Consider the following 12,621-nt stretch of genomic DNA (forward strand, 5'->3'; position numbering starts at 1 on the left):
CCAATTAAATGTAGCCAATGCAAGACTTTGCTGTACACCGTAAGAATTCAGTCCGTGGTGTGTCTGTAGTTTCACATACTTTTCCACTGGCTCACAGTCCTTATCACTAAGACCATAATCCTGCTATTTAGGCTAAACATACCTCTCCTTCAGGCTGTTATTTCAAGTTAGTCTCTGCAACCCTAAGCAATTAGTTCTGCTGGGTTATCCCCAAGTACTTGCAGATGCTAGGGAGCTCTTTCTCATATTTTCAAGACTAATGTTGTAAGAATTATCATAGCTTATGCAGTCATGGTTATCCATTTGGGTTTTTTTATCCTGTTTTCCTTTCCCTCTCCGTGTCTCGAGATAGCTTTTTGAACCCACTAGACAATTTTAATAATTGGAAAACTAAGTGGGTACCTAAAACTGCTTTGGAGGAGGCAGACAGACATCAGTCATTCCCACTGCCCAGCAGAAAGCTACGGCTTCAGCATCTCTGTTTGGCTTGGGCTGCTGGCTGGCCCAAATAGCAGGCACCTACCCGCTGGCCATCCAGCACGTGCTTGGTGCAGGATCAGCCCTGGCACACGTCCCCTCCTAGTGAATCTGGGGAGCTGGGCATACTGGGAGGTGTTTAGTGACTGGGAGAGATTCAGGGTATTGAAAGGGGCGTTAAGGTGCAAGGGGGTGAGGATGGCAAGACATCGCCCTATGAAGAACATACTCTCGTTGCGCTGCACGCAATTTGCTCGTTCCCAGAAGGCAGTAAAATACTGCTCTTGCTAAATGAAAGCATGAAATTGTTCTTTAAGGATCTGCAAAGACCATTAAAGTTTCGTCATTTTGGTCAGTCCTCTCCCCTGTCCTAATCTGACGTGAAAGAATTGAATCTTCATCACACAAAATCACAAAATATCAGCATTTTCGTATCTCAAGATTCTGTAAGAAAGGGATGGTAAGAGGCTGATTTAGAACAGTAAATCATTTGATGTCTGGCCAGCTGAGAGTATCCAGAAGTGTGCAAGTGCGTTCTCCACTGTCTTTTCCACAAACTGTTAATGTGTCTGAAGTTCTGGTATAATTCCAATCCTATTAAAGCAAACTATTGGAAACTGTCTTAAGAGAGAGAGAGAAAAAAATACAACTTTCGATCACAAAGTACTCCTCAGTTATTTTTCCAGTATCTCTTACTTTTTTTTTCTGTTTTTTAAGTTTTGGGAAAATCATGAAATATCTACCATACGTTTTCCTCTTATTACAAGTAAGCTATGAATAGTACCTGTCATGATTTTGACTAGATGGCAAAAAAGACAGTGATGTTTAAAATGGCAAATGATGAACTCCTCGGAAGAGCTAGCAGAGTATCTTTAGAGAGTAATTACAGTTTACACTGATGGGCCCCTTCTGTGGCTTCCCATCTTTTCAGTCACCCTGAAATTGCAATATTAAATAAATGTGATGAGAAGTATTCCTGGTTGGTTTAGTTTATGTTCAGTAATGAGCTTTAAATGTAATTATCTTTGAATTTTCTTAGCATTTTCCTAAGGTTCTTTTCTGGGTTTATTTTTATCCATAACAGAAAATGTCTGCTATAAAAACATTTTTGGTTGCAGAGAGGCAATAATGTGCTTACCTGCTAATATGTTGGTAAAACCTAATCTTTAGCTGTGTGGAAATAATTTAGGACATCACCTGTTTTCTCACTATTCATAGAGCTATGGTATCTAATATAGGTGCCTAACTTTGCAAGTACAGTTTAAAGGTCTCGCGTCACAAAAGACAGCCTCAGCGCTTACTCCAAAACGTGAGTTGCTATTTCACCAGCAATCTCAGAAATGAAACGGTAACTTTTATGTGAAAGAAAAAGTATCGTTTGCATTAATGGCAAACAGTAATCCATCTAGAAATGCAACTTCACATGCTACTGACGTTTTTCCGAAATTCAGCGTCAGATGCCGCCTTTTTCGGGTGAAGCGATCTGCCAGATCTAAATTGGATTGCAGTTTTGCAGATGAAGTGCAGACTTTTTGTGAGTCTTCACCCTAGTTGTTTCTCCATCTTTTTCACCTATTAATTAGCTTCTCTTGTGGAGATAGAAAAGTAATTCAGCATTTGAGGTGTGTATACTGTTCTTCTGAAAGATGTACACAGCTGAGATAGGAGGAAGCAGCATCAATTACTCTTGTTAGATTCAGAGGAGCAGTTATGAGAACTAAGTAGATTTTGTCCCATCCCCACAAAAATAGTTCAATGGAAGTCTTCCCTCTGAGTTCAACTGGCTTTGAATTCACCCATAAGCACTAAAAATAACAAGCTTTTTCAAGAGCAGAGAAACTAGTGAAGCTTTGCATCCTGTGCCCCCAGCACCGTACCTTTGCAATAATCCCGGCGCCGCATTTGCCATCCCTTGTTCCCGTCTCCCATTGCAACACCTACGTTTTACCTCTGCAGTCCTTTTCTCCCAGGATCTTTCCTAATCACCCTGCAAGTCTCCTCCGTATCTCTTAATTAGCAGAGAGGAGGTGGGCTGATTTTGCTGAGGCTTTTTCTGAGCTACATGCGTGCTGACTGGCCCAGTCAGCGAGCCAGAGGGAATAGATGACTGCTGACCTCACATTTTTACTTAATGAGGCACTAATTTAGATGGCTCTCCCCTTGTCTAGTCGCGGCTTCTCATGAAACTTGTCGGAATGAAATGAAGTTTGATCTCTCTGCTGCTTTGTCAGGTGCATTGGAAAAGTAAAACAGGTCCCTACATTGATACGGTGAAGCAGGCAGACAGCATGACGCATATCCCTTTGTTCTGAAAAAAGGGAGCTGAAATAAATGAGAAAAGTTTAAAGTAGCATTCTAGGATTTTACCAAAGTGTTAGTTATGGTCGCTGTGTATGAAGAACCTCTGTGACTTCTGTCTCTGTATTTGTTAGGCTGCTGCTCGTAAATATTCACCTTTAGGTGGTGAATCCCTTTGATTACAATTGACAAAAAAGTATATAGGCTTTTGTCTTGAATGGTCCAGCGTGCAAGGATGTCTAATGTTTCTGTAATTATTTTGCGTCTGCTGGATTAACCGCCTTTCATTATAGTCAAACACGTCCGTGACATCGTCTGCCTCAGTTACTCATTAGGGGTTGTGGTCACAGCAGAGAAAACAGAATTAACTTGGACTTTTGACCATGGAGAGGTGGGATGGCCTGAAAACTAGACATGATTTGCTGCTATGCCTCCGCCTGCAGTGAAGGGGAGCTCCTTGATGGCTTTGGGCTCTCTGGTGTTGAGCTTGTTGAGGATCGCGGCCATGCCGATGGCACTCGGGCCACAAGGAGCCTCCTCGGCCAGGCATTTGCATGTGCTTTGGTGTTCCTGGGAATCGGACCCGTGCTGCCACTGCCCGGCCTCGCTCCCCTTCCCAGAGAGGCTTTGCAATCCTTTCCTTTTCTAGCAGAAGCTTACAAGCTGTAAAGGGGACAGGCGCTGGACTGGGGGTCCCCGTGTCTGTGAGGGGCTATGTGGCCACCAGCAGCTCATCCTGAGCCAGGTCTCGTGTCCAGACTCGTTATGCGCGTGTCAGTGAGGTCACATCAATGTAAAACTCGTGCAGGTAAAACCAGGTTGAGGTCCCTTGTCTGTCTGTGTATAAATCCTGTTCAGTTTGGTAAGCCTAAATCATATGCTACAAGCATTCTGCAAGGCAAGCTGCTCAGAGGGATGCTTTAAGGTTCTCTGTTTATTTACTGATTTATTTCCCTGGGGACTGGTAGTAAATAAACTTGGATTATTTTTTATTTTTTATTTTTATCTCTGGGTGATTGGCTCACATCGAGTTCGGGTTGTTGGAGTGTAAGCGATTCCTGTCTGCTGGCAGGGTTGCGTGAGGCAGGGTACAGTTCCTAGTGGGGCGACGTGCCCTGTCACAGCTGGAGCACTTGTCGGCGATTTCAGCAGAGACCCAAACTTGAATAAGCACCGACTGTGAGCAAACTTGCTGTCTTAAGAGACACCTGCTTGCTGCAGGTGAAGCATGCTTGTGGATGAGCATACGTGACTGTTCTTCAGGTAAGCAAAGGCATTAGTAGGCAGGGGATTCTCCTAAGCATCTTTAAATGAAAATCCAATGTACTTAAAAATGCAAGTTATAGTTGTGCTGTGAGCAGCGTCCTAGGTCTGAGCCATGGATAAAATGATGAAATAAAAAAGAGTTCAGAATAAAAACAAATCTGGCCCAAAAGATACGGAATGAGGCCCACTACACGTTGCTGTTTTTTGCATACTACCAGGGAGGACTAATTTATGCAAAAGAGAGAGGAGGAACGAAGAACTGTGTTTTCTGTGCTGCAGTATGTTTTTTTCAGATACCCCGGTGATCTGGGGTGGGATTTTTGAATTCAATGGGAGTTTATTATCTTCACAAAAGGTTAGAGTTCGTCCTTTGTTCTGGCAATAAATTACACGCACTGTGGAAATTAGAAGCTGTTTGGCATATAAGGATTAAAGAGTACCTTCAGGCAGACTTGAAGGAGTGTCCCCAGGCAAACCCTTACAGCTCCTCTGCCAGCTGATGCTGTTCCCAAAGACAGGAGAGCCAACCCGGGGAAAAAACAGTAACTTTTGCTGTCCCTGTGAGCTGCCCTTGCTCCCTGCAGGGGATGGAGACACGCCAGGGCTGGGGAAGTGGTGGGGCTGAGGTGGGGCAGGACAGCACGGTGGGGCTGGGATCTCCCTGTGCGTTACGGCAAGAGGGTCAGTGGGCTCAGGCATCCCCCGATCCGGCGCCCCAGTGCTGTACCTCCATGGCATGGGTCCTTCTTGGGGTCTCCTCCTTCAGGGAGAGTGAAGTGTGGTGAGTAGGACTAGGGAAGCGATTGTCCCCCTGTGCTTGGTACTGGTGAGGCCCCACCTCGAGTACTGTGTGCAGTTTTGGGCCCCTCGCTACAAGAAAGACACTGAGCTGCTGGAGCGAGTCCAGAGAAGGGCAATGAAGCTGGTGAGGGGTCTGGAGCACAAGTCCTATGAGCAGCAGCTGAGGGAGCTGGGGTTGTTTAGCTGGAGAAAAGGAGGCTGAGGGGAGACCTTATCGCTCTCTGCAACTACCTGAAAGGAGGGTGTAGCCAGGTGGGGGTCGGTCTCTTCTCCCAAGTAACAGGTGATAGGACAAGAGGAAGCGGCCTCAAGTTGCACCAGGGGAGGTTTAGACTGGATATTAGGAGAAATTTTTACACTGAAAGGGTTGTTAAGCATTGGAACAGGCTGCCCAGGGAAGTGGTTGAGGCACCATCCCTGGAGGTATTTAAAAGACGGGTAGCCATAGTGCTTAGAGATACAGTTTAGATTAGTGATTGTTTTTGTCAGAGTCATGTTGATGGTTGGACCAGATGATCTGAAAGGTCCCTTCCAACCTAGGCAATTCTGTGATTCTATGATTTATGATTGCTTATAGCAGTGGCGAAATCGCCACAGCTCCCCATGCCACCCAGCTGGAGTGGCAGGAAAGGAGAGAAGGTCGGAGGCTCCATCATAAAGTTCCCATGAGACTGAAGCCCCTTGAGGCTGTCATGGCTTTTGACGTCTTTCTTTTTGCTTGCATGAAATAGCTTCTCGCAAACGCCAACTGCATCGGGAAAAGAGGACGCCAATGATAACATCACTATATTCACCAGGATCTTGGACGGTCTGCTGGACGGCTACGACAACCGACTGCGCCCGGGACTGGGAGGTAGGGTAACGCGTTCGCTGTGGCCAGTCCCCCACTCTGCAGGACCATCACCTACATGATGCCCTCCTGAATGGGTACCTGCTCTCGGCATGGGCCTTGATGAGGGGGTTGTGTTTCATTAGCTAAACAAAGCCCAGAAAGTAGATTTGTCTCCTGGCAAACAGGGCACAATGCAAAGGCCACTGAAACTCTTTCAGTCATGGAGGTCATCTGAGGTTGGGTTAGGAGAGCATGTGTGATGCATTTTTTCTGTAATTGAATACAGTTTAGGTTTCTTTTCTTTCTGGTACTCCCTAAGGTGAGCGAGACAGGGTGCTAGCAGGTTGCTGCAAGGTTCCCTCTCTGGTCAGCATGTATAAAATTACGTTGGTGACGAAAATCTCCATTAAAAACAGATCCCCAAAACATCCACTTTTAGACAGCTACAGCAAATCTGTATTGATATGTCATTTTGATAACCTCTACAGCAGCTATTTTAAAACCACAACATGTGAATAGTTGCTTGCCATCCTAACCTTGTTGAGCCCTCCTTCAGCTCTCTATCCCCCAGATTTCTCTCATCTTCTACCCATGTGTAAACCATCTGTTATGTTTCTTCCTGGCCCTTTTTTAATCTGGCTACCCCCACCCCTTCCTCTTGTGAGACCAACACATTTCTTTCATCCCTTTCTCTCCTTCTCCTCTCACTTTACAGAGAGATGCTTGAAAATAGGGCTCGATGCTCCTATCTTACATAACAAACTTCTGAAATTTCTGCCCTTAAATTAAATTAGCCCTGGATTTGAAAAGATGCCAGAAGGACTTAGAGTCTTGAGGGCAGAATTAATTTCACCTAACTTTGGACATCTATAATATAGATGTCTGAAATTGGACAGATCACCCAAGCCAGTGGAGGGGAATAGGTCCTTCCAAGATACACTTCATCTCATCCTGTAGTAGGTAGCAAATATGTGCCGGCAATGTGCGCTCACAGCCCGGAAAGCCAACCACATCCTGGGCTGCATCAAAAGAAGCATGGACAGCGGGTCGAGGAAGGTGATTCTGCCCCTCTACTCCGCTCTGGGGAGACCCCACCTGGAGTACTGCATCCAGCTCTGGGGCCTCCAGCATAAGAAGGACGTGGACCTGTTGGAATGAGTCCAGAGCAGGGCCATCAAGATGATCAGAGGGCTGGAGCACCTATGGTATGAAGACAGGCTGAGAGAGTTGGGGTTGTTCAGCCTGGAGAAGAGAAGGCTCTGGGGAGACCTTATAGCAGCCTTCCAGTACCTGAAGGGGGCCTACAGGAAAGATGGGGAGGGACTCTTTATCAGGGAGTGTAGTGACAGGACGAGGGGTAACGTGTTTAAACTGAAAGAGGGGAGATTTAGATTAGGTATCAGAAAGAAATTCTTTCCTGTGAGGGTGGTGAGACACTGGAACAGGTTGCCCAGGCAAATTGTGGATGCCCCATCCCTGGAAGTGTTCAAGGCCAGGCTGGATGGTGCTTTGAGCAGCCTGGTCTAGTGGGAGGTGTCCCCGCCCGCAGTGTCGGGGGGTTAGAACTAGGTGATCTTTAAGGTCCCTTCCAGCCCAGGGCGTTCTGTGATTCTATGATCTGTGATCAAAACCTGTCAGTCAGAGGAATTGCACACTTGAAGGGCCTGTTTCTTTCCACTAATTATAAGAGAGCCTGGGCTCCCAAAGGTCGACAACTGCATTTGATCAGGGATGAAATTCCTTCACAAACATCTTAATTTCAAGCTATTGGGAATTTTTGAGTGATTCAGAAATTGTTAATAGAGAAATGCATCACAAGCACGTATTTGCATCTTAAAGCAATTACTAATGCAGAGCCTATATTTATTGCAGAGAGAATAACTCAGGTGAAAACAGACATCTATGTTACCAGCTTTGGTCCTGTGTCAGACACAGAAATGGTAAGTTTGAACACGTGGCTGCCAACTTCATTGTAATTACTTTGCTGAAGTCATTTTTGGAACCATGGCTTCTATTCAGATCCCGCAATACCTCGGCTGTTTCTTTGTGCCAGGAATACACCATTGATGTTTTTTTCCGACAAAGCTGGAAAGACGAAAGGCTGCGATTCAAAGGCCCTATGCAACGCCTCCCTCTTAACAACCTGCTCGCCAGCAAGATTTGGACCCCGGACACTTTTTTCCACAATGGCAAGAAGTCTATCGCTCACAACATGACAACCCCGAACAAACTTCTGCGCCTGGAGGATGACGGCACTCTGCTGTATACCATGAGGTAATAACCAGCATTGTTTTCTTATGATGATGATTCCCAGCTAGCTCTGCAAATGTATCACTTCCCCTACCCCTAGTAGAGCCAGGCAACTAATCTTTCACACATATTTATGTGAATATCAAGAAAAATGGAAAACATAATCGCTGCCTACAAGTACCAATTAATTTGTAGCTTCTGAACACTGCTAGTGCTTAAATATTTCCTTTGATTAAATGGAAGGCATATTCTCAACAGATTTGATGATTCAGTCCAGCTTTTTTATGAAGATCTGTTCTCTCTTACTGTTTGCATTTGCAGCTGCAGCGCTGATTGCCGGAGAACTGTCTCCAAGGCCAGAAACTGAGATCTTGTTCTGGGGCAGTACATCTTGAACCCTTGGAGCTTTTATTATTTTTTTTTTTTTTTATTTCACTAATAGTGCTAAAAGGCAAATCATCATAGGGAAAAATGAAATAAGTTAGCAGCACTGTGGAGCTGCTTTAGCAAGTACTTTCCTGAAAACAAAGGTGGCACATTATATTGGCAGAGAAGCAAATTGGTGTCTCAGATCTCCAGGGTCATGCTCCTCATCTGATTAGCGCATACTGTCAAGCTTCATCAATGCATAACCTAGATATCAGATATAATATTGGTGATGTTAGAGGATTGCCTGAAATTCTTCTCAGGCCAAATCCCACATCAGTGTACGGCAATTTGCTCATTAAAGGTAATTAGCCTGTAGTAATTAAGACTGCCATCTATCTTCAACAGGGTTTTTCTCCAAGACGGTAGTCATACAGACAACACTTGAAAAAGAGATGAAAGGAAAAACCTACCGAGCAACGGAGCGTTATTCTGAGCTTTTCACATACGAACCCGGGGTGGTGCCTGAGACCCAGCAAAGTGCTCGGGAGCCTGAGGTTGGGTGCTGAGATGCCCGGGTTTTCAGCAGGCAGCCCCTAACAAAGGGAAGGGGGGGATCTGAGGTCCTGCCAGCACCTCATCCCGCTGCAGGGCTGGCTCTCGTGGGGCAGAGCCGACAGCCACCCAGGGCCGCACGTTGGGAGGGCGGGCTCCCAGCAAGATCCTGGGCCCCCAGTGGTTAAGGCTTGCTGGGGCTCAAGGGCATTACGCTTTCGTATGCAGGCACCTGGAGCTTCCCAGATTTTATTTCAGGTGTTTTCAACCTTATTTATTTATTTATTTATTTAGGCCCTAGCCTTAAATCTCTTCTTCTGAAAGCAAAAGGATTTAGGAGAAGTAAGGTATCCTTACATATGTCCTTACAGCTTTAGAGCATCACAGTTGTAATTGTACTAGTGCTAAAAAGACTTGGACATGACAGAGTTCCTGTTTAAAAGAAGGAAAAAAACCTCCTCATTTTCTTTTCTGCCGTATGTATCACTAGCTCCAAGTTAGTGATCTCCGCAATAATAAGCTCCTGAAAAAATGTGGGGATACACATACATGCTTAAGTGAATGAAAGTCAGAATAATTGTCAGAGAAGCCTGTATTTCACAAAAATATTGGTAATGCTGGCCTTAAAACCAGTCTCGCTGCCGCTATGGCTACACTAGTACCTTTCCAGAGACTGCTGGAGAGGCAATTCCCGATTATCTGTGTAAATTACTTGAGTAAGTAAAGTCCAGACCAGGCTAGCAGTCGGCCTGGGGCAAAACATTATGCTGTGTGGCGGATTCGCAGCTGGCACGTTATTCCTGGGCAACCACTTGGTTTTGCAGTGTTAAAGAAAGGCAGCCGAACAGCGATCCGTGAGACGATGAGCTGAGCCACCTGAGGTAGCGGAGCGAGACCCAGATGAGCTCACTCCCAAATCGGAGTTACTCTGTGGAGGCGCCTCTCCTGTGACCGTGGCAGAGTATTGTCACATTAGGTGCCACAGGCCATCAGTATATTCAGGAAAAGGCAGTGCCCTGCTCAGCATATGCAGCTGGAGCAAAATTTGGGTTTGACACAGGCTTTCTCATCGTCCCACTCAGTCCCTTTTCCCCTGGTTTGGGGATTTTTGTTTTTGTAGGCTACAGAAAGACACAGAATGCTTTTGTAACCTAAAAAACATGCAACATAACTTTTTTTTTTTTTTGGTAGAGTATTGCGTGTGGGTGTGCATGTGTGTGGAAAAATTCCCACTAACCATGATGTATGTGATAAGAAATGGAGCGCAAAGCTTTTTTAAATAGCTTGCCTTCCACTATTGCAAGTAATGACTTCAAAAATAACAGAGTGTCTATGCTATTCTGTTTAAACACAAGTCAGGATGTCTGCTTTGGTAACATGCACAGAGCTGTGCTACTTTAGGGACAGTAGTTTTTCATGATGGGCATTTCAGCAGCGTGAGCGATGCTCTGCCGCGGGGCGGCTTGAGGATCCCATCCCAAGCTGTGCAGAGGTGGCTGTGACATGCAGCCGGCCCCTTCAGCTGCCTTTGCGCGTCCCGACGAAGGTGGCAGCTCAGCAGCGCTACCTGGAATGGTTTTCCATGAGAAGATATGCAGCATTGGGATTTTTGAGGGGAGAGCTGCTTGCCTTGGTGGTGGTGCACTGATTGAAGGTACCAGGGTCTTAGCCGGGGCTTGAGCCCCATCTCCTGTAGCTGCCGTCAGGCTTACTCGGTTCTCAGGATCTGGGGATGTGGAGACAACCCTCTGTTAGCTCTGCGCTCCCCTCGTTTCCAAGGAGGAATTGCGAGCTTCCCAGACTGTACGTAGGAGTAATCCGTGCGGGGAGGATTGGACCCTCTGTCATTGACGGAGATGCCTGAATTGCTTTTGCAACCTCGCATCTGGCTGCCTGAATAGAGGAGGAAAGCAGCCGAGCCGATGCTGACCTTCCATCTTATTTGACTTCCAAATAGACTGAGTATGATCAGCTGAGCAAACTTACAGCTTTAGCACTTGTCAGTACATACATTTTCATGATACGTGTGTTTACTTGTAAAGAAAAATGTATTCTTTGCATGTTGCATTTGGTGATATGTTGTCTAGGTCAGAAGTTGATGGGATATATGTTGCTAGGGGAATCTAATAAAGGGGCTTCTACATATGTGCAGTATTGAAACCCTTTTGCATGAATGTAGGAACACCACATGCTTTTCAGACAGATTTCCTAGGCAGCAGCGTTCTCTGCAGGCAATGACTTAATAATTCTGATTGTCTTTGATTTGGTAGGCCCTGTTTGTTTTATTTTGCTAATGTGGTTTACAAATGATAGGCTGCTGAACTGAATGTTGCAAATTCTGTTTCTGCCCCTAGAGGGGAGTATTGTCCGTATCGCCACTTCTAAATCTTTTTTTTTTTTTTTTTAGTAAGAGCACGGTGGAAAAAAGTACCAGCAAATATAGTTAATTTGTCCCTAATCTGTATAGAAAATAGCTTTTTGATTGGAAGCAAAAAGTTGATCCTTTCCCTTTAAAAACTTACATTTATTTATTTTATCTTATCTGAGAAATAAATGTTGTAAAAAGCAGAAAGCTCCTTTGTTCCATGAAACTGTTCTGAAAAATGGGGACAGTGGTTTAAGCCACCTTTTCAGACTAAGAGAACTAACGCGTCTCGGTGAGCTGCATTTTTTTACTCAGTGGCATTTGGCTATAAAGACAGAAGCTCTGATAAACTTGGCTGTAGGATGCCAGAAAAAAAGCTGTGAGTCTGCCTTTTTTTTTTTTTTTTTTTTTGGCTAGAACTTGTATGAAGTAGAGCATGCTCACTAGAGCTAAACCTTTGGACCATAAATAAACTTTTGGCGAGCGGTTCATAGGGAATATTTGATGATTTTGTATCAGCTTGTAGATACTGAAAAATCTTTTAGTGTTGTCAGAAGAGCTAGGCTCCTTGGAGCCCCACTCTCACCAGCATTTTGAAAGGACCCAAGCCACTTTGGCTACCACTAGGGCTACCAGGCATCTGATAATAATCTGGGATTTTTAAATATGACGTAGTCATACATCTGAAGAGTGTACAAACAGATTTTTCCCACGTTATTTTGGCACCTGGAGGTCGCCAGAGATCCCGGGTGTCCACAGTCGAACCTGTGCCATTAATCTGAAAATTAATAATTTATCAGCTGGAGACTGCAGACATTTGTCAGCGTGGTGTTAAGAAACGGCAATTTTTTTAGTACAGCCCTGAAATACAGTTCTCTGTCGCTCCTGGAAGACATTTAAAATTCAGCCGTGTATAGGATGGCTATCCACTGGATGGCAGCATAACCACGCTGCTCGCTGTTCTGTAGCGAATACACCAGCTTATCGAGGCTGAAAAGATTGTTTCTTACATTAGCATTGAGCATTAAAATTGTACGTGCAAGTGTATGCGTGTCCTGGGTGCTTGTTAGCGCAAAGTCTGCTCTTAACATGAAGCACTTCGTTAGCAAGCTAACCATTTTATGCTGTAGAGCTACGGATTATAAAACCAGTTGACTGGAAGATAACGATGCTGCTTTCAAGACTTCTAGTAGGAAAGCTAGATTTTGCTTTTTTTTCAAGGGAAATGTTTTTAAGGGAAAATTATTCTGTGAAAAACGTGTGGGTTCTCAAGTGCTGACTTTGGCAGAAGGCAGCCCTTCCCAGGTGCAGGTTTGCTTGCGTGGCCCTGAGCAAGGAGTGACCAGCAAATCTGCGCTTTAAAATGAACCCTCAGTTTTCAATCAGCCAGCCATCTAGATGGGAACGTTTC

General features: G+C 45.1%; 2 protein-coding genes across 3 annotated transcripts in view; one reads left to right on the top strand and one right to left on the bottom strand.

Annotated features, from left to right (window-relative positions):
- GABRB3 (gamma-aminobutyric acid type A receptor subunit beta3) overlaps positions 1 to 12,621 on the bottom strand; it is a 196,441-nt gene that overhangs the window by 150,942 nt on the left and 32,878 nt on the right. The gene's annotated exons all lie outside the window — the stretch shown is intronic.
- The window catches only part of GABRA5 (gamma-aminobutyric acid type A receptor subunit alpha5), a 55,967-nt gene that overhangs the window by 3,436 nt on the left and 39,910 nt on the right, over positions 1 to 12,621 (top strand). For both annotated transcript variants that reach the window (XM_054205728.1, XM_054205738.1), the window contains exons 2-4: positions 5,574 to 5,695; positions 7,547 to 7,614; positions 7,728 to 7,948. In XM_054205728.1, the coding sequence (XP_054061703.1) occupies positions 5,574 to 5,695; positions 7,547 to 7,614; positions 7,728 to 7,948 (411 nt within the window). The remainder of the gene's footprint in view (positions 1 to 5,573; positions 5,696 to 7,546; positions 7,615 to 7,727; positions 7,949 to 12,621) is intronic.

Source organism: Rissa tridactyla, chromosome 1, assembly GCF_028500815.1.
Source record: "Rissa tridactyla isolate bRisTri1 chromosome 1, bRisTri1.patW.cur.20221130, whole genome shotgun sequence".
In the NCBI taxonomy this organism is placed as follows: Eukaryota; Metazoa; Chordata; class Aves; order Charadriiformes; family Laridae; genus Rissa; species Rissa tridactyla.